Raw genomic sequence first — 22,497 nt, 5'->3', positions numbered from 1 at the left:
TGCAACCAACTCCTTAATAACTGCCCAGCAGCATCCCAGTTCTGGTCTTTGACCTCCTTGTCCTCTCCCCGAGGGCCACAACCAGAATCTGTCACATCTGCCCATTTCTCAACCCCCCTCCTTTCAACACTGATATAATCCATACTCTCCCAACCCCTCCTCCAACACCAACTCTCGGTTTGGCATGCTGCGGACTCCTGAACCGGTCGAGTCCCAGCACCTGCAAAGTTTGATATTTGCCAACAAAATGTCAGGTTTCTTTCCCAAAGCATTAAGACAAACTCCTTGGTCCAGGAAGGAAATGCAGCCCCATCCTCGCAATGCCAGTTTGAAATTGTGTCGTCTTCTCTGGTGCAGACAACACAGGAAGGTTAGATGAAGTTTTATTGCGATAACAAAATATCAGGGGTAGGAGGCCGTTTTCATAGATTGGCATGTTGATGACAGGCTTGGATGGGATGGCCTGTGGAGGCAAGGAGGAAGTTGGAGGAATTTGTTCTCCAAACATAGTTACTAGAGTGTACTGTGCTGTACCCTAAGGAATATTCTGTGTGACCATTTAAGAGGAAGCTGGGGAAGCCAATGAAAAGGTGCAATATAAAATGATTCAGGGGAAAAGAATTATATAGCTATTTTTGGAGAGCTCTTATTGACGTGGAAGGCAAAATAATCACCATTTCTGCTGTAATTTCTAGATTGGTTCTTGTTTTGGCCCCTCTCCATCTACAATCAGAATGGAGTGATGCTGATCTCTTCCCTGGAGCAAACCACACTGACATCCATCCCTGTTGGAGATGTTCTAGTGTAATCAGTCATACATTTTTAATCTTTGACAAAAGATGGTGGCACTTGCAGGTACTCCAGCTAGCCGTTCATTATGACCATTCTAGGGCAGGCATTGGATTTTTGAAGGGAGCTGATTCTCTCTCTTCCCTAAGTGGGGATGTGCAACAAGTAGTGCCTTTATCCACTGACCAGTCATGGGTTTTGACCCAAGTCTACACCATCCCTGAAATGACTGCTGCTGTGCGGAATTGTTGTCATAACCTGAGCCGCAGGTATTTTTGGAATGTATAAGGGTCCAAAAGTTGGGATTTGCTTCATCCAGTGTTGAGAATTTACAGACCACTCAACTACAATGACGGGCAGAAGGAAAGGGCCGTTACTCTTGTACACAGGGCACCTGAAACAGAGTGATGCTGAAGATGGATTGATCAGATTAGATTACTTACAGTGTGGAAACAGGCCCTTCGGCCCAACAAGTCCACACCGCCCCGCCGAAGCGCCACCCACCCATACCCCTACATTTACCCCTTACCTAACACTACGGGCAATTTAGCATGGGCAATTTAGTATGGCCAATTCACCTGACCTGCACATCTTTGGACTGTGGGAGGAAACCGGAGCACCCGGAGGAAACCCACGCAGACACGGGGAGAACGTGCAAACTCCACACAGCCAGTCGCCTGAGGCGGGAATTGAACCCGGGTTTCTGGCGCTGTGAGGCAGCAGTGCTAACCACTGTGCCACCGTGCCGCCCATTAAGGGGAGAGAAAGGGGAATTGACCAGGTATAAAAAGAGCACAGGTGCATTTTGTATATTAATATGGTTTTATAATATTTTGTCAGTTCATTGAAGGGTTTGGAAAGGAGCTCTCTTCATTTAATTTCAATGTTACTTTACTTTCTAAAAATATATTAAATATCTAATAATTTGAATTCTGCAATTTAGAAAGCAGCGTGGGTAGGTATGTTTTTTGTGCAGTGTTGGTCACTTATTTAAGGAAGAAAGTAAATATTTTGGAGGCAGTTCAGAGGGGGTTTAGCAGACTGATACTTGGTGAGTGGATTGTCTGTGAGGTTAGGTTAGACTGGGCTTGTTTTCACCACTTTAGAAGGGGCCACTTGATTGAGTGTGTAAGGTCCTGAATGGTCTTTCCAAGATGGACTTGGAAAAGATGTTTCCTCATGTGGATGAATCCAGAGCTAAGGGATCCTGTTGCACAAAGATGAGAGTTGTGCAACTTTGCCTCAGTAGACAATGTAGGTTGTACCACTGAATATGTTTAAGACAGGTAGATACATTTTTGTTAGCTTTTGATTCCCCTAGCTGTGAGGGTCAGATGAGAATGTGGAATTCAAAATGTAACCAGATCAGCTCATGATACTATTTGAATGGTAGAGCAAGATAAAAGGGCTGAATGGCCTACTTCTCCTATTTCATATATCCATATGAGGAATCTTTTGTCTTAAAAATAGTTCTGATGACTTTTACGTTCAAGCAGCTGATAGTTTTAGGGAACCCGATTGTGTCAATATCCCTTACGTTCCCCCTCTCTCAACTAATGTGAATTCTGTTCCCAACAGCTGGTCAGCCCTTCCTCATCTGTCTGTCTGAGATTGTCACCCCTTCAAAAAGCAGATGTGTGCTCGTCTCTCCTCCCGTCCAACAGCTCTTGTGAGACCAGCTGGCAGCAAAGTTTTCTAACAGGAGCACGTTCTAACACCGTTGTCTATCTGTGCAGTCTGACCAGCTTCTCCAGAGCTGGAGGGATGTTCACCATAATCCCCTCACGTTGAAGTGCCTTGAGCAATCTGTGGCTGCCTGGATTTGTCGTCATTTGATCAAAGTGTGAATGTCCAGCTCTGTTCCTGCAACTGATTTGCAACTGTCATTGGCTGATTTAGTGGACTGGAACCAATGCATTACTCCTGTGGAACACTTGCTTTATCTCTTGAGATTGAGCATACTCCTGGCGATAACAGATTTGTCATAACTCGCTTCAGCAGTTTCAAGCTGCCGAAAGTCTCCTCTGGATGCACATTTTGAAATCAAATTGAATTACCTCAGCGGTCAATTATATAGAGTGTAAAATACAGAACAGGCAATGCAAACATCTGATATTTAGTTCAAGTTACAATGGAATAAAAGCTGATGCTTGCTGAAGAAACTCAGTAAGTCTGGCAGTATCTATGACGAAGTTATACTGAGCTCGGCGCGTTAGCTTTGTTTCTCTCCACAGATTTTGCTAAACCTGCCGAGTTTCTCCAACACTTTGTTTCAATTCCATATTTCCTGCATCTGCATTATTTGTTTTTATAATATTGTGATGGTTTGGATTGTTAGGCAAAATGGAATGACTTTGTTGGTTTTGTCTGGTCCACCTTCTGTGAAGAACATTAGTAAACAAAAAACTGATTTGAAATTCTCAAATTGACACTGAGAGACTTGATCTTATGTTTCCTGGTTTCAGGTCTCTGCATTAATAGTCTAGTGACATTAGCCAAGACGTGGCGGGAGGTTGACACTATGCGCTGTACATTATTGTATGCAAGTCAAATACACTGTTCAATCAGGGATTCTGTGAGGAGCCTCCTCGCCAGTGTTAGAAATAGGAGTAGGCTTGGGCAGTTTGGCCCCTTGAGCCCCTGTTGTTCTGTTCAGCCGGGTAATGGATGATCTTGTACATTATTGCAATTTTCCAGTGCTGTCCTCATACTCCTTAATGGCTTTAAAGTCTAAAAATCTATTCGTGCATCTCTTGACAATACTTGGTGACTGAGATTCCACAGAGACACTTTAAGCTTTTATTCTGCATTTCATCCTGCTGTGGATTTGGCTTTCCCACCCACTGGTTGCAGTTGCACTCTGCGTTGACAGTCACACATGCAGTGAGAGTTGGTTCAGGAGTTTTGAAAGAGTGTAATATGAAAGTTTGTATAAAACCTGCCTGGGTCAAAGGGCAACAAAGAAGTTGGTAACAGCTCGTACACCTCTTTAGCTCTGGTTGCTAGGCAAGAATATGAGGGAGAATGGGAATGAGGGTTGCGATGGTAGGTTTGGATGAGGAGATGTGGGAAGGTGGAGCATAAACCCTGACATGAATTGGTTGAATTGTGGATCCAATGTAATCAGATGACATTTTTAGCGTGAGATACTGAGTTTGCCTTGCTGCAAGTCGCCATTACACTCGCTTTGATAAGGAGCTCATTCGTTACCATTCTTCTGTGTGTGAATGTTTCATAAGATCTGAAAGGATAGTTTCCTTTGCTGCAGTCCATTTTCTTTACCCTCATGTTTCTTTAAATATCTCCTTTTTCATATATTTATACATTTCCCTCAGATTTAATTGGATATTTTCGATCCCCCCCATCGTTTCTGCTCGAGTATTTCAAGTCTGAGCAGACCCTTCTTTATATGAAACCACTTCCTTATCAGGGGCAGACTTAAATTATCTGAAGCACCAAACATGTAAAGCTACTTTCCTGACTGAAATTATTGCAAGATTTGACTGATCATTAGATCAAAACTACCATAAATATGGGGACCATAAAATGTTTTTTGAAGGCTGTGGAAATATATATTCTCCTCCTGCCATCTGTGACAGCTCCCTACCTGCTCTGTGTTGTTGAGTGGGTGACCTTTTCACATTAGGTTCAGTTAACTGCTTTCACCTCTCGAGCATTTTTCTACAATGTTTTTGAGCAGCTGTCATGAAACATTTTTATAGGTGCAACTTCAATGCAGTGGGATGCCATATCTCTAACTGAACAGTAAATGACTCCAGTTTAACCACCTAGGCAAATGCAAAATCTCAGACAGTGATCTGATTAAGTAATGGTGTTTAAGCGATGAATGTTGGCCAGAGTGCTTTGAGAGCTCCTAGCGCCTCTTAAATATTGTTGTAGGATCAAAAAGCATTTATGTAAGTTGCGGTAACAAGCAGACAGGGTCTCTGTTTAACACCTGGGATTGAAGCATCTTCTCTCTGCCTGTTTCTCACATGTCTGGTGACGTTATATAGGTTTTACTAGCCTCAGTTCTGTGCTGAGCAACACAGTAGCCTAGATATAATCACACCCCTGAGAGGCAACAAATGGCACAACCTCTGACTCTGAGGTGCAAGAGGCTAGAATGCGAGGGGTGCAGAGATCCCAGAGCTCAGGGTTAGAGATTGTTTTAAAGAATTAAGTTGTTGCCAGACCCACCAGCACAAATCATCCTGTTATAGGAAGGATATTATTAAACTGGAGAGGGTTCAGAAAAGATTTACCAGGACATTGTCAGGAGTGGAGAGTTTGAGGTATAAAAATGGATGGGAAAAACTGGGACTTGTTTCACTGGGGCGTAGGAGGTTGAGGGGTGACATTATAGAGGTTTATACAATCAGGAGGGACATGGATAAATAAGGTGAATGACGAGGGTCTTCTCCTTCGGGTGGAGGAGTTCAAAACAAAGGGGCATATTCTTAAGGTGAGAAGCAAATGTTTTTAAAAGGACAAGAGAGGCAATTTTGTTTGAACCAGAGAGTGATTCGTGTGTGGAATGAACTGCCAGAGAAATTGGTGATGGAGGTGTAGATACAATGTTAAAAAGACATTTTAGATAAGTTAGTGAATAGGAAAGGTTTGGAGGGACATAAGCCAGGAGCAGGCAGGTGGGGACTGGTTTAGTTTGCGAACATGGTTGGCGTGGACCGGTTGGACCAAAGATGTCTGCTTCTGTGCTGCATGAGTCTACATGATGGACCAACATGGTTTGGAGGAGGTGAGTTGATTAGAGAAAGGAATGGAGGGTTCAAATCTGGTGCGGTCAAGGGTTTCGGAAACAGGCTGTGATTGGAGTGGAAACTAGTGAACTCTCCTCATTCTGTGTACTTTATTGTAGCCACTTGGGTTTTGGAGGGACATGCTGCCTTGCTGAGGAATCGGGGATGGACCTGAGGGTTGCAATTTTACTTTCAAAAGTTAGTGATGAGGTTAATGGGACTTGTGGACAGAAAGGTCAGCCTCTGCAACTTTGGGTGAGCATTGAAAAGACAAGTGTTCAAGTCAATCAGGAAAATATAAGAAAGCTTGTTTCATAGAACATTGATTTTTGTTAGCTTTTATTTTGAAGTTTTGGAAGTGTGCACTGGATTTGTGGAACGTGAACAAGATTTTCTAATGGAAGTCACTGGAAATATGGATCTTTCCTTGTAGGTATTTTCTCAATTCAGAAATTCTATTACGCACCTCATGAGTGGGTGGGACTTGAGCCCAGTGCTCCCAGCTCAAAGGTAGGGACACCACCACTGTACTATAAGAGCCCTATAAATTCCAGATTGTGTTCAATTCAAATTTTGCAATGTTCCATCACCATGACCCATGTCACAGAACATTAGCCTGGGGGTCTGGATTAGCATTGTGCCTCTGCAGCTGGGCAGCTTGCTCGGGAACATCAGAAGACAGTGAAAAGCTAACCAGGTCACTGTGGGACTGTGGTCACATTTGGAGCCAAACCAAATAAAGGGTGTTTAGTGAACCAATTTTTTGTTTTAAAATGAGTAGTCAGGCAGTTTATAGTTATTGTACTTAGCTATTCTTTAAATTGATTTCTTTGTTTTAGAAGTTAAATTGAACATCAATTTATTTGAGAAGTCTGTTGCCATCCTCCTGTGAGAGGAACTTTGCAAATTATTGATTGGGAAATTGCTGTGTTGTTGCTCAATTTTTCAAGTGAGAATCTGCTACTTTCCATGCTTTAGAAAATCAAACTTTACTCTGGGGGCCGAAAATTTGAAAGAAAAGCAGAAATTGCTGGAAGTACTCTACAGGCCAAGCAACATCTATGGGAATAATGTCTGAAATGTTAGTTATTTCCACCATGTTCTGTTCTTTGTTTCAATTGCCTGGTCTACTCCTTTTCTCTCACTGTCCCCTATCTAAAAAGGCACACAGAAGTGAGATGGAATACTACCGTTTGCCTAGACGGGTGCAGCTTCCTGGACAAAGCAGTCTGCTTGATTGGCACTACAACCACTACCTTCAAGAATCAGCCTTTTCACCAATGACATAGTGGCAGCAGTGTGTACCATCTACAAACTGTAATACTGTAGTGCATCAGATGCCCTTCAGTAGCACTTTTCAAAATTACAGCATCTACTATCTTCAAGGTCAAGAGCAGCAGATACCACCACCTGCAAGTTCCTCTTCAAACCACTCTCAGACTCTGAGCTGTATGTCCTTGGCTGGGTCAAAATCCTGGACGTCCTGACCTAACAGCACTAGGGGTGTTGCTACATCCCAGGTCAGGCGAGCAGGTCACCATAGTTTTCTCAACCTCAGTTAGTGATAGTCAACAAATGCTGGCCTAGTCAGTGACACCCTGTGTCTTATGAAAAATTTTAATAAATCTGTTGATATTCTAGTTGTTCACTGGATTCTCCCTTTTTTGATTTTTTTTCAGATATAAATGAGTTGAATTTACCTAAAACTTGTGAAATAGTTTTCCCAGATCCTGATGACCTCCTCAACTTCAAGCTCATCATCTGTCCGGATGAAGTAAGTGATGAGCAGACTGACTGAGAATTCTGAATGTCTTTGGTTTAAAAAATGCAGATGTTTTTAATGAGCTGTCAGTGTTTAAAGGTGGAAGCCAAGGTTCCTGGTTCTTGAGCCAGTCTGATCAATAAGAGGATAGGGGAAGACTAGGTTTGCCAACCATAGTGGGACTCAAACATACCTGTCCTAGTGAACTGCCGCGTTGGTTCTTAGACACCAGAATTCCCCAGCTCCCACTCCCAGTGTTCTGGCAAAGGGTCACTCGGCTTAATCTTAACTGTTTCTCCCTGAATAGATGCTGCCAGACCTGTTCTGTTACTCCTGCACTTTGTTTTTTGTCCTAATCCCGATGGTTATCTGATGATGAGAAGTTGGGGCTGATATTCCCTGGAGTTTTGAAGAAGGAGAAATGATCTCGTCGAAACATGTCATGTTCTGAATAAGCTTGGTAGGGTAGATACTGAGAGGATGTCTCTGGTTGAGGAGTCTAAAACACGGTGCACAGTCCCAGGATAAGAGGCTGTGTTGAGGGGAAATGGCTTCACTCCGAGGATAGTGGATGCTCTGTTGATGTATATATTTGAGGCTGGGACAAGCATGGTTTTGGTGTCTCAGGGAATGGATTAGGGGAGCAGGCAGGAAAGTGGGGTTGAAGCTTAAGGTCAGTCATAAAAATATAGTACAAAACAAACCAACTTGTCCATGCTGACCAGGTATCCCAAACTGATCTGGTCCCATTTGCCAGCATTTGGCCCATATCCCTCTGAACCTTTCCTATTCACATACCCACCCAGATGCCTTTTAAATGTTGTAATTGTACCAGCCTCTATCACTTCCTCTGGCAGTTCATTCCACACACGCACACACACACACCACCCTCTGTGAAAATGTTGCCCCTAGGTCCATTTTTAAATCTTCCTCCTTTCAGCTTATTACCTGTGCCGTCTAGTTTTGGACTCCCCTACCCTGGAGAAAAGGCTCATGATTTTATAAACTGTATATGGTCACCCCTCAGCCTCCAACGATGCAGGGAAAAATAGTCCCAGTCTATTCAGCCTTCCCTACAGCTCAAACCCTCCAATCCCAGCAGCATCTTTTCTGTACCCTTTCAAGTTTAGCAATGTCTTTCCTGTAGCAGGGAGACCAGAACTGGGCACCATTGAGCATGCTGAAAGTTGTACTACACAGATTAGTGTACTACACCATAAGGGTGTTGGGATCTGTGAGTCAGGTAGAAAAATGGATCTGTTGTGATCATATTGAATTTTAGGGCAGGCTCAGATGGATTGAATTGTCTATTTCTCCTATTATTTGTGTTGAAATAAAGACTAGCAAAGCGCCACAGTTAGTGGGAAAGAAGGGAGATCAATCAAAGATTCCAGCTGTTGACTCCTTCCGGGCTACCTCTCTGGTGAAGTGTGTGTAGATATGTGCACACGGGTGTTGAGTAGGCTGGGGTGGCGGGGTGACGCTCTCCACTGTTACGTTGTGTTGAGAGTTCTGTTTTTGGCTGCAATACTAAAGGTGCAGCTGTGGAAGAGTCTCAGGTTTGGGAAGCTGTGCTTTTTGACACTCAGGAACATGCATGGTAATGACAACATTTCTGAAACAAATTGAAATAAAGAATAATTAAAAACCTAGCAAACCATCAGTGAAACTTACAGAATACTGAGGCGCCAGGATAAAGTGGGCGTGGAGTACATGTTTCCACCAGTATCCGAGGGCACAGCCTCAGAGTGAAGGGACAACCCTTCAGAACTGAGATGAGGAGTGATTTCTTCAGCCAGAGGGTGGGGAATCTGTGGAACTCATCGCTGCAAAAGGTTGTGGGGGTCATATCACTGTATGTATTGAAGGCAGAGATAAATTGGTTCTTGACTAGTAAGGGAATCAAAGTTACAGGGAGAAGGCAGGAGAATGGGATTGAAAAACATATCAGCCGTGGTGCAGCCCTCGATGGACCGAATGACCTAATTCTGCCCCGATAACCTCTGGCCTAAGTGGGGAGAAACACTGGAAATAAAGTAGAATTTTTAAAAATCAGCTTTATATTTTATATGCATAGGCATATTTTTCAAAGAGAGGTGAGCATGTACGGTTTATCTTCAGGTGGTAGGTTTCAGCAGACACTACCTTGGTGGAATCTGGAGCCAGATGGGGGATCTTCAGGAGGCAGGTTTCTCTCAGGAGCAGGAGGTGAATAGGTTTGTGGTGAGATCGTGGCTTCAGTGTTTCTCATAGATTCCATTGTCTGATTCCTAATCATTTTTCAAAAGTGAAATAAGATTTCTAAGGAATCCACTTAACTTTTGAGTTATGAAATGACACATTGTGAAACAGAAACATGCTTTGTACAGCAAGGCACTCCTGTCCCCAACACATCTACCCATTCCTCTCCAGTACTTTGTGAATGTATCAAAAGTTCTGACCCTGTGACTAACTGAGAGGGAGGTTTGGTTAATTGCAAGTTGATCCAGTGGGGAATAAAAGTAACAGCAATTTTTCCTGTTGGGATTCTACATCTGGGAGAGTTTGGAGAGTGCTAAATGGGTAAAGATTTGGAGTCTGGGATGAGGAAACATATCCTAAACTTTGGAGTCAGATCTTTCAGGGTGAAATTAGGTGAAAAAGGTGACTGATTGTGAAACTCTTTCACAAATGGGAGTTGCTGCTGGGTCAATTGATTTTAAAACCTAGAGTGAGGGATTTTTGTTAACCAGAGATATATGCCAGAGGCATAGATTTAGGACATAGAACAGCTGTGGACTCAGTGAATAGTTGAACAGGTCGAGGCACTAAGTGGCCTCCTGCTCTTCATTGTGGAATGCTGTCCAGTGATGACGAGGTGGAAAAGTTTGGATTAATGAGGTTCTGTTTGTCCTAGAATCATCAGAAGGAAACCCTTTTCCCATTGAGTGATGCCTGTTCTTTCAAAGAGCTATATACTTCATTCAGTTTCCTTGCTCTTTGCCATTGGACTACATATCTGCCTTCGCAGGTCTTTATCTAACTCCATATTGAAAGGCATCCTTGAATCTGCTTCCAATAGTCTACAGACAATGCATTCCAGATCACAGCAACACACTGAATCCCTCAGTTCCTTGCGCTCTTGCTTTCACAACCCTGTGATGCGCCGAGTATGCGATCAGTTATTTTAAATCTCTACCCTTTGGTATATTGGAAATGAATGAAGAAGGAGTTTGATTGACTTGAATCCCATCTCATGAGAAGGTGTTCTGTTTCACTGGGATTTGGAACACATGGGGCTGTGTACATTAACAGTCTGTGATGGTGTGAATGGGAAAAGGTTTAATACTTGATTGATTAGCTTTAGTCCACATATCTGGGATAATACTTGCCACAGTCATTGTCTTTATTAACTGCAGTCAGCAAATATTTCTTGTTAAAAACCTTTTGTTCTCTTTGCTTTCAGGGGTTCTATAAAGGAGGGAAATTTGTGTTTAGCTTTAAGGTAAGTGGAGGGTAAGTGTACTGTCACACGAGAATTGTACATTGCAAACATCTAAACTGCGTTCCTGAGTTTTAGAAGTGCAACCTTAAGCCCGATTGAACCAAAGGACGAGGCTCAACTTCAGGAATTTCTCATTCAGAGTTGCTTTGCCTTCAGTGGGATTTGAATTGTGCAATTTCCACCAGTTTGGACACAAGTCTGCGTAAATTTGAGCTGGCCAGCCAAAATAAGTGCCAGCTCATAACCTGCTGCTGAACCCCTCAGGCAAGTCAATGTATAGCTCTGTACATAAACAGAGTAAAGAGTTCTCAACACGCTTGGATATGTTGGGTAAATGATTGGAAGCTACTGCTGCTTGCAGTTACTCCCACAAGGAGACCTGTCATGGTGTGTCACTGGTGTCTTTCTTTCACCAACCTCACACATCCACTGTAGATTTTCCACAACCATTCTGTTACATTAATCATCCAACCACACTGAAGGTGTAGTCAGACACACTGTGATTGCTTATATGTACATATATGTTGGTGAGACACATCTAGAATATTATGTGCATTTTGGTCTTCTGAATTAAGGTATTAAAATCTTTCACAGGAGGATAGTATTGCTGGCTGGGGCAGCATTTATTGTCCATCCCCAATTGCCCTCGATGGTGGCGGGAAACTGCTTTCTTGAGCCACTGCAGTCCATGTGGTGCACATACACACACAGTGCTGTTAAAGAGCGACGCTGTTGCACTGGAGGCAATTCAGAGGACGTTCACTCAATTGATTTCTGGGATGAGGGGGTTTGTGTCACAAGGAAAGGTTGCACAAAATGGAGCTAAAATTGGAGATTGGAGAATGAGCGGTGATCTTATTGAAGCCTGAAAGTTTCTGAGGGTAGGGCTTTCACAGGGCGGATAGCGAAGGATGTCTTCCCTCGTGGAGGAGTCAAGAACAAGAGGGCACGGTTTTAGAATGAAAGGTAAGCGATTTAAATGGAATCATAAAAACATTCACGACCCATGGGGTCTCTGCTGGTTCTCTGTGGAGTAATGTAGTCAGTCTTGTTCCCTCAGAGATGAGGATTGTCTTCCCAAGGGTAGAAATTTGTTAGAATTCTCTATTCCTGTGAGCTCTGGAGGCTGGGTCATTGAATCTATTCAAGGCTGAACCTGGTGGATTCTTGAACCACCGGGCGGTTGAGGGTTGTGAGGAACAGGCAGGAAAATGGCAGAGTTGAGACCTAGATCAACTTTTCATTAGAGATGAAAAGGTTGAGAGGTGACTTAATTGAGACACATAAGATAACCAGAGGGTTAGATAGGGAGGACAGTGAGAGTCTTTTTCCTCGGATGGCGATGGCTAGCACGAGGGGACGTAGCTTTAAATTGATGGGTGATAGATTTAGGACAAATATCAGGGTAGTTTCTTTACTCAGAAAGTAGTAGGGTTGTGGAACGGGCCTGTCTGCAGCAGTAGTAGATTCTCTGACGTTAGTGGGCGGCACGGTGGCACAGTGGTTAGCACTGCTGCCTCGCAGCGCCAGAGACCCGGGTTCAATTCCCGACTCAGGCGACTGACTGTGTGGAGTTTGCACGTTCTCCCCGTGTCTGCGTGGGTTTCCTCCGGGTGCTCCGGTTTCCTCCCACAGTCCAAAGATGTGCAGGTTAGGTGAATTGGCCATGCTAAATTGCCCGTAGTGTTAGGTAAGGGGTAAATGTAGGGGTATGGGTGGGTTTCGCTTCGGCGGGTCGGTGTGGACTTGTTGGGCCGAAGGGCCTGTTTCCACACTGTAATCTAATCTAATCTAATCTAATCTAATCTAATCTAAAAAAAAGGGCATTTAAATGGTCATTGGATAGGCATATGGATGGAAGTGGAATAGTGTAGGTTAGATAGACTTTAGATTGGTTTCACAGGTTAGCGCAACATCGAGGACCTGTATTGCGCTAAAATATTCTATCAGGTGAGTCTCCAACTTGTTGAGCGGCGGAGCAGACTCAAGTGGCTGATACTGTTCCTCGTTCCTATGCAAGCATCTGTCTTTGCAGGTTGGACAAGGGTACCCTCACGACCCTCCGAAGGTGAAATGTGAAACTATGGTATATCATCCAAACATCGATCTAGAAGGCAATGTTTGCCTAAACATCCTCAGGTAGGTCGAAGTTTGATCAGAAGGTCTGCAGGCTGTGTGCACGTTTGGAATTATTTCTCTGGCTTTGATGAGCTGTTGTACATTTGAATCGAGGTTGTATTTTCTTGTGGTCAGGTTATTGTATTTGTGTGGTTTATAGACATGGTGTGCTGAGATATGCCATTAATGCACCAAGTTCAGCAGCTCGACAACTGGTTTCTGGTTCCTTCACTGGATAATGTCTGCAAAACAGACAGCTTCATAAGTAGTTCTTGGGTGGGCTTTCTGACTGAGGAGATGGATGGAAACCAGTCATTATGACACAGACAGAGGCCATTTAGCCCAGTGAGTCCATGCTGGCTGTCTGAAGTTCACTGTACTCCCAAAGCACTGCCAGCTAATTCCTCTTAAACACATATCCAATTTCTTTTTGAAATATGTAAGAACCAGGAGCAGGAGTAGGCCATCTGGCCCTTCAAGCCATTCAGTAAGAACATGGCTGATCTTTTCATGGCCTCAGCTCCATTTACCTTATCTCTCTCCGTTACCCTCAATTCCTTGACTGTAGGAAAAAGTATCTATCTGAGCTTTAAAAACATTTACTGAGGAAGCCTCGACCGCTTCCATAGATTCACAACCCTCTGGGTGAAGAAGTTTGTTCTCAATTCAGTCCTAAATCTGCTCCCCCTAATTTTGAGGCTATGCCCTCTTGTCCTAGTTTCATCTGCCAGTGGAAACATCCTCTCTACCTCTATCTTATTCATTCCCTTCATAATTTTATATGCATTCCACTAGCCTCTTAGCTCATGAGATCTGGATGATTACAATCTTCTTCACTGAAAGAAAGTTCATCCTGACATGTCCTTAGAATCTCTTATCTTAAATCTGTGTTCCTCCTCTTTCTACGATTAGCTAATGCGGGTTGTTTTTCTTTGTCCACCCTATCAAGACCTGACATAATCTTTGTTTGCAGTCAATCTCCTTTGTTCCAAGGAAAAGTTCCTTGGCGTTTCACTTGAGGCTAGCCACTGGGATCGCGCTGCTATCTGAATTAGAACCGAAAGGGAACGAAGGGATGGCATTTTAAATGAAATGTTGAGCAACTTGTAAAAGACAGGCAGGAGAAGTTGAAGTATCTGAAATCTGTAACCATGACATTTAATCTGAAGATTTATTTTGTGGATGTGAATTTGGTCAGTAATACAGAGAAAATTCAAATAATATATTTCAGAATGTAGGCAGAATGAGGGGAAACAGCACATGCGAGGTTGTACGGTTGAAGCAGTTTTAAATGGGGTACAGGAACCGAGGGATCTGGGACTGCATGTACGTGGATCTTTGAAAATAGAGTACTTTTAATGGAGTCATTGAGAAAGAAGAACATTTTGATACAGCTAATGGGGTTGAATTCTTTCCACTTGCAAAGTGTCGGCAGCCAGAAGAAAAGGTGTAAAATAATTGGCAAAAGAGCCTGTGGTGAATTGTTTTACAGATCAAGTTGTGAACTGGAATATATGACTAGAAAAGGCAATGGAGACAGATTTACAATGGATACTTAAAGGGGTAAAATATATTGGGTTGTGGGGGAAAAAAGCAATGTTCTGGGACCATGGAACCACCTTCTGTGGTTTGGTGTCCAGTGATTCTGTTCTTAGCATCATAGCGTTGCCACAGTGTGGAACCAGGCAGTTTGGCTCATCGAGTCCACACTAATCCTCTGAACAACATCCCACCCAGACCCAGCCCCCTACCCTATCCCTGTAATCCTGCATTTCCCAAAACCAATCCATCCTGACCTGCACACCTTTGGTCTGTGGGAGGAAGTTGGAGCACCTGTAGGAAACGCATGCAGACACAGGGAGAATATGCAAACTCCACACAGACAGTCACCCAAGGGTGGAATTGATCCTGTATCTCTGGTACTGTGAGGGTGCAGATTCAAGGTAATTGGCAAAGGAAGTAACAGAAAAACTATTTTCACGCACGGTGTGGTTAGGATCTGGAACGCACTGCATCTCAGAGTGCAGTGCAAGCATGTTCAATTGGGTTATTATCTGAAAAGCAAAACTGTAGGATTGCACAGAGAAAAGTCGGGGAGTGGCACGAAGTGAATTGTTTCTTCAAAGGACAAGAGCAGATACCCCGGTCTTCTGAGCTGTAATAATTCTGTGATTCTATTGTAAGCAGTAGAGAGCTGAGAGTGAGAGGAAGAAAGAGGAAGGTCTCTGACAGGATAGGATAGGAATGATTAAATTACAGAAGTGGTAATTGTGCGTAACTCTGTTTTGTGCACTGATGCTGGAGGAAGGTGAGGTTTATTTACTCAATTACTATTTATTGAACAAGAAAGGTTAGAGTGAATTGGCCATGCTAAAATTGCCCGTAGTGTTCAGGGATGTGTAGGTTTAGGTGCATTAGTCAGGGGTAAATATAGGGTAGGGGAATGGGTCTGGGTGGGTTACTCTTCAGATGGACAGTGTTGAGTTGTCGGCCTGAAGGGCCTGTTTCCACACTGTAAGGATTCTATTCTAAAAGATTATGTGCTGCTGCGCTTCATAAGGTGAAGATAATTGTGCAAGTTATTCACTTCATCATCTTGCTGTTTTCTTTGCACAGAGAGGACTGGAAACCTGTATTAACAATAAACTCTATAATTTATGGGCTACAGTACCTTTTTTTGGTAAGTGGACAAGCTGCTCGGAACTTATTTTTACGTAGTGGTGAAACCACTTTTGCCAATCACATTTTTGTGAGCTTAGGAGTGTCCAAGCAAGTTGCAGTTATGGCCATCTTGAATGCTTATCAAAGGGGCCTCATGGGTCATGTATCAATATTTTCTAGAACTAGGAGTCTCTGTTTAAAAAAGGGTTTTTCATTTAAGACAGAGATGAGGTGCAATTCTTTACTCTCAGAGCATCATAAGGCTTTGGATCCCACTTCCTCAAAGGCAGTGAAAGTAGAGCCGTTGAACTTTTTTTTAAGGCTGGGGTAAATCCTTGGTATGCAAGGTTATTTTGGGATAGGAAGGATATTGTGGAGTTTTTTTTTAAATTCCAAAAACAGACTTTATTCATAAATTATCTACAAGTTTAAAAAGAAACAAGTAGAGCACAGATTCACACAGACTTTGCAGAAAATATAGTGGAATTCTGACATTCCTTGTTATAGCTTAAATTTAGTACCAAAATAGGGCATTTTTTAATAATGCAAGGAAACAACAGCAAAGTTTTTTTTAATAAACCGGCCCCTATGGGACCAAGAGTGTGTTAGTTGATCAAAATGTCCACGTAGCCAATGTAAAAACACAAACTAGTAATAAAAACATAATTCTGGAGGTAGACCCATCACTGTTATACTTTATTTACAGCATAAATCACTTAAATAATAATGCACCTTCACCTTAAATGAAATGTATCAGCAGCGAGCCTTCCCATTTGCACCCTCACCTGACTACTGGGAGATTGCAAGAATACAGTAAATGTCCAGTATTTCAGGTATATAATTTTTGCCAGCTTACTAAGAGTGCCGATAAGCTTGCTGTATTTAGATAGCTTTAAGGCAAACTCGAAGGTCTTGAATCTTAATAGACTCTCGCTATACTTTGGCAGAAAGATCTTAGGCGGTACTCTGGGGTTGTTGTTACAGTCAGATCTGTCATGACCTTATTGAATGACAAAGCAGGCTGAAGGAGCCAAAGAGGTTATTCCTGCTTCTGACTTGTACGTTCCCATTTACTGCATAGCTGAACCGACCTGGTGCTATGATGTGGGATCTATTCACCAGGTTGGGAACAGTGCTAAGCCCTCTCCAAGGTCCTGGTCCAAGATCATTAAAGAAGATAAATCAGTAATAAGATATGTAAGTAAGTGTAGGATGAAGCTTGCCTTTCAGAATCCCATTTCCCAGGGTTTGGGATCCTCAGCTTGAGCACTCGCTGTGCGCAAGTGGTTCTGCTTTCCTTGGTTGAATCTATTGTTCTTGTTACAGTTGCTGACTTTTCACTATGTGAATGAGATTTTTAAAAAAATTAAATCCGATATGTAGCTTTCTAACTCCGTACATGTGGTTATGCCTGCAGCTGCAGTCTTCTGCCACTGGATGGAGCTTCTAACAGCTATACCGTCCGCACCATTCGAAATAAGCAGTATCAGCTGACACAATGATAACTATTTGTATTAACCTACAGTTTCCCCATTATAGTATCTTCAGTGGTCTGATAATTTCAAGCTATAGTAGCTTGTGGATTAGGATAGATTTAGATCTGTGGCTATGTAATTGAGGGGCATCCTCAGCACCTTTGGTATAACTTTGCCTCTGAGTCACAAGGCTCTGTGTCCAATTCCAGGACTTGAGTTTTGAGATCCTGGCTGATATTCCAGGACCATACTGAGGGAGCAATGCATTATTGGAGCTGTCGTCTTGTGGATGACAGTTAAACTGAACCCCCCAGTGGCTGCCCAGGTGTTTGTAAAAGATCCGATCTGTCTATTTTGAAGAAGATGGACTGAATGGCCTCCTGCATCGTAACGATTTTGCAAAGAGCAGAGGAGTTCTCCTCTTGTGCCCTGGCCAATATTTATCCCCCAATTAACATGTTTATAAACACACTACCTGGCCATTATCACATTACGGTTTATGGGAGCTTCCAGTCATCCAAATTAGCTTCCACATTTCTGATATTACAACAATGATTACACTTTTTATCAGTACCTCATTGGCTGTAAAGCATTTTTGACAGAGCTGGCTAGTCATGAAAGTGTGCTGCAAATGCCTTTTTTTTTCTCTGCACATCGGATCTTCGTGTTTACGAACTTCAATTTGATAATGTGCCTGAGCAACACTTTGGGATGTCTTTACTGCATTCAAGAGAATATGTAAATGGAAGTTGTTCTTTAGCATTATTCCTATTGGAGTGCTAAATATCACAAAAAACTTCCCAGGCACAAGTTGGAAAACTCACTAACATCTCATTTATTTTTTAAAAAGGCAACATACACCCTTACGTCCAACATGGTCTTGAAAACTGACAACCACACCCCTTCTCTGGTGTTATTTATCCAAATTATCGGGCAAGAGGAAGAGCATTTCAACATTTTGGGCACACGGGTCACCAGAGGTCACAACACTTGGGTTAATGACATGCTTTGCAATCTCCTGCAGTGAGGACTGTAAACAGACTGTTACTGGCATGCTCTGAGAAAGATTTATATAGTGGCTTTCACAATATCAGGCAATCCCAAATCTATCTACAGCCAATGAAGTACTTTCAAAGTGTACTTGTTGTTGTAATGTAGGGAATGCAGCTGCCAATTTGCACATAGCAAGCTCACCCACAGGACAGTGCGATAATGACTGGATAATAATGTTTGGCGACACTGATCGAGGGATAAATATTGAATCATTTCTTTGCTGTTTGAAATAATACCCCCGTCTTTTTTTTAACGTGTCCCTGAGTGAGCTGGCAGTGGCTCGGTTTTACGCCCCATCTGAAAGGTGACACTTCAACAGTGCAGCATGAGTGTTAACTTTGATATCTGTGGTCACGTCCTGAAATAGCTACAGTTTTCAAATGGGGAGGGAAGAGCATTAACTCACAACCGATCCTGCGGACATGAGGTGTTGATTCTGTCCTGACTTCTCATGTGCAAAGTCCCAGTAGATTTAAGCACGTGTCTCCTTTTGTTTTCTTTCTTCTCTCCCTCTCTGGCTCCCAGGAACCTAACCCTGAGGACCCCCTGAACAAGGAGGCAGCAGAAGTCCTTCAGAACAACAGACGTCTCTTTGAACAGAATGTGCAGCGATCCATGCGGGGAGGCTACATTGGCTCCACTTACTTTGAGCGATGCCTTAAATAGGGGCTCAGAGAGCACAAACTGAGGCCACAGAGAGAGAGGAAAAAAAATCTGACATACTTCGATATATAAAAACATTACAAAATACTCGACTGAAAGCAGGAGGGCCATAGAGAGACTGAGGGGGCAGTTTCCACTTACGCCTCTCAGCATATTTGCCACAGGAAGGAAATCTCCGAATTGGAATTTTAAAAATAAAAAGAGGACTGCTTGATTGTCGTACTAGCTCTAGAGCATGCCAGGAAGTTTGAAATAGTTTTGGTTCTCTCCTTCCCCCTCCCCTGCCCCAACAACCCCCACCCACTCAATTAAATTTATTGTAAGTGTATTTCACTTGAGGAGTGCTGAAGTCTTTATGTTAATAAAAGTTTTTTAAATGTCTGTGGAATATTTTTGCCCCACCCTGCCCCAGCCCCTTCAACCCCCCTCTCCCACCCCCACCCAAGTCCCCTCCCCTCTGCTATTGATGAAAGTGCACAGGATGTGCCAGAGGAGGAGGAAGTTGCCAATTGGATCTGAAGTGAGTGAGAGACGTTACTGTAACGCTGCATCTAATCTGTTTTGAATGTTTTGCCTGTTCATTAAGTTGTATAGATTTTTTTAAATGAAAAGTTCCCTCCCATTTTGTTTCTGTGGTAGGTTATTTTCTCACCTGTGTAATAGAATGTTAAACAGTGCACTCAATACATGAACCCACCGGAGGTTACCTGCTCCCAATCTTCATTTCTCGTGGGAGTGTTGCCACTGTAGTACCTCCTAAGACTCGAGCTGTTGCATCCTTCCAAGCTGCCTGGCTGAAAATCCAAATGATCATTCTGCTAGCTCCCTACGTGCAGTGCATGTTTATGCAACATAACTGCAGAGCAGGGCTGTCTCTCTGGAAATGACTGCTTATATATCGCGTATCCTGGTCATACCTCATGCTGGTCATGATCCCACTTGTTTCCATGTCACCAAGTTATTGTGATATTGGTGTACTCATGTAATTGTTTAAAGAAAAAGGCTCATGGTTCAGTTTTAACTTAAGCGATTTTGCCCGCTCTGTGATGTTTAATTTTTACTGACCACGCTTTATTTCAAAATAATAAAAACAAACTCAGTTACATTAACTATCCCTTAAAATGCAACCTGCTCTTGCCTTTTATTCTGCTTGGTAACAGCTTCACCATCCCCTAAATAAAAAACAGTTTCTGTGTCCCCCCCCCCCAACTCCAGATTTAGCACAGGTCATAAACAGGAAGATCCCATCCAACGTTTGAGTCCGATGCCTAAGGATCCAATCTCTGGTGGAACTACCTGGGGGAAGTTACAATTAACCTTGAGGTTTTCTTTTTGGCTCAAGTGGGCAAGAGAGGTATTGGCCTGACTGCAGTCTGGAAGTGGGCTTTAGCAATGGCAGCATGGGGCTGATAAGGATTGAGTTTGCCTGTTGTCAAATCTTGCAGAATGGCATGCGGATAAGTACCTGCAGCTCTGTACTCTAAGGGGTAGGTTACATTGAAAATTTTGGAGAAAGGAAATGTTGCTTATTGGTTCCTGTAGTTTTTACCTTGGGCGTTTTCAACAGTGCCTGATACTGCTCTTATATGAACAGATTACACCGTATGATTGAGAAGGTGGGGATATCCTTTAGCAACAATTATACCCTGGCAAGTTTGAACGCCCTGGTATTGTCTTTGTGTGGCATGCCTTGTGTCAGAAGTTTATTCTGTCTTCTGTCACTGGTGCTACCTTAGGAAATCTCTGGGCGCCGACAGGATCAGAGCAGAGTTTACCCTGTCTCGTTTTTTTTCCCATTGGTTTGGTACAGACCCATGCAGTACAGTCACTTCTCTCTTGGCCTGAAGCCATTTTATAGTTTGGGTTTAAGAAAAACTTTCAATTCAGTTCATCACAAACACTTGTGTTCTTACAAGTGCGAATACAAAAAACTCATCCCTGCAATATGTTTAGTGATACATCTGACCATCTCAAGGATATTGGTGCTCAGATATTGCCTGGCTTGTGTGTGGGTGATCTTATTCTGTTTGCTGGTAAGGATCTCATTTTGACCAACATAGGTTGCCAATCTCAACCTGAAGAGTGGAAATCTTGAATATTGTAAATACTAAGCCTAGCCTTGATGCATCAGGAGCAAAGGATCAATTCTATCATGTCTCCTGACCCGAAGGAACCTGATCCTTTTACATAGTTTTCTGAAAACCATAATAAATGCAAACCTTTGATGATCTGTCTCAGTCAATTTTCCTATTGTGTGTAATGAATGTGGGGGGCACTGAAAGGAGATGATGGGTTATGAAAGCATGATTTCAGATGAAAAAAATCACTAACCCAAAATATTAACGAAAGCATGACTTCGGATGGAAAATCACTAACCCAAAATATTAACTCTTCTCCCTACAGTTGCCGAGAATGCCAAACACTCTTCTTTAAATTTCAGATAGTTACATGAGCTGAGGTTAGTTAAACTCAATATAGACTAAGGGTGCATGGGTTTGTGGTAGTGCCCCTACCTCAGGTCATAAAGGCTTGGTTCAAATACCATTTGCTCCAGTAGTATGTTACATCTCAGAAAAAGTGGATATGATAGCTAGAGTGAAGGTGCTGTGACTCAAGACTAATTGGGGAGGTGATGACGTATTGATAATGTCACTGGACTAGTAATTCAGAGCCTCATGTTAATATTCTGGGGATATGTGTTCAGATTTCCATCATGGTGGTAGTGTAATTAAATTCTGTAAAAATCTGAATATGAATGTTTTATCACTGTTGTAAAATTCCATCTAGTTCACTAGTATTCTTAGAGGAAATCTATAGTTACTTGTGACTCGAGGTCCACTGTGGATGACACTTGGGTAATTAGGGATGGGTAATAAATCCCTGGGACACCCATATCCCTTGAACACATAAAAAAAGTTTATATAATAATCAGGTTGGTCTGAGATACCTAACCTTGAGTTCAAAAATTAAATTTGCCTGGAAATGGAATGGAGGCAAGTTCAATTGAAGCTTTTAAAAGGGCATTGGATTATTATTTGGGAAGAAATAGTGTACATGGATATCTGGGGAAAGACATGAAATTGGCATTGGGGGCTAGAACAGATGTAGACATGATGGGCCAAATAACATCCAGCACTCTTAATGGTTCTGTAAATTGAAAGACCGTTATTGATATGCTGTTGGACTCAGCTGCAGTTTTGGGGTGGTGGTGTTTCCCTCTTGGCCACATAATTATTGCTCTATAATCACACAATCTTTATTCCAATTATTTGCTGCCACGTGATCCCTGTCCCCAGTGAAGCGACACTACTCCGCATATTTACATTGGGACAGGGTATCCGCTGTGCGCCTGCGCGGGGGTTGGGGGGGTCGTAGAATCGACAGTACGCCTGCGCAGGTTTGGCCCACAATCGGCAGTGCGCCTGCGCCATAACGTAAACGTCGATTGTGTCATCGGTCCGTTTCCTATTGGTCGGTGACGTGGTTGACGTAATCAGACAACAACAGGAACCGGAGGCCGCGAGCAGCGACACCGACAGATTCCAGGCCCCAGGTCAGTCGTCACCGGCAACGGGGCGGGAGTTAAGCTGGGGCTGGGTTAGTGTCCGTCCCGGAGAGAGGTCTGTGCGTCAACACCCGGGGGAGGAGGGGCCCCACCCCCCACCCCCCCACCCCCCCACCCTACTCTCCCACTCCCTTCCCCACTCCCCACCCTCACTCTCACGCTCACTT

The 22,497-nt window shown here is 43.1% G+C and overlaps 2 protein-coding genes across 4 annotated transcripts in view; both read left to right on the top strand.

Annotated features, from left to right (window-relative positions):
* Positions 1-204: 204 nt before the first annotated feature.
* ube2m (ubiquitin conjugating enzyme E2 M) lies at positions 205-20,995 on the top strand (the record flags this gene model as incomplete). Its single annotated transcript, XM_043679299.1, has 6 exons — positions 205-370; positions 7,229-7,323; positions 10,757-10,795; positions 12,831-12,934; positions 15,530-15,593; positions 18,628-20,995. Coding segments are annotated over 6 exons (609 nt in total), but the record flags the coding sequence as incomplete, so codon positions are not given.
* A 1,214-nt stretch (positions 20,996-22,209) lies between these two features.
* Positions 22,210-22,497, top strand: part of chmp2a (charged multivesicular body protein 2A) — a 14,262-nt gene continuing 13,974 nt past the window's right edge. Inside the window, exon 1 of one of the 3 annotated variants that reach the window (XM_043679543.1) lies at positions 22,210-22,318. The gene's annotated coding sequence lies outside the window, so the exon portion shown is untranslated. The other 2 variants (XM_043679544.1, XM_043679546.1) reach the window with 2 other exon arrangements.

Source organism: Chiloscyllium plagiosum, chromosome 39 (assembly GCF_004010195.1).
Source record: "Chiloscyllium plagiosum isolate BGI_BamShark_2017 chromosome 39, ASM401019v2, whole genome shotgun sequence".
In the NCBI taxonomy this organism is placed as follows: domain Eukaryota; kingdom Metazoa; phylum Chordata; class Chondrichthyes; order Orectolobiformes; family Hemiscylliidae; genus Chiloscyllium; species Chiloscyllium plagiosum.
Note: the sequence above shows the minus strand (reverse complement) of the source record. Positions and strands in the feature narration are given on the sequence as shown.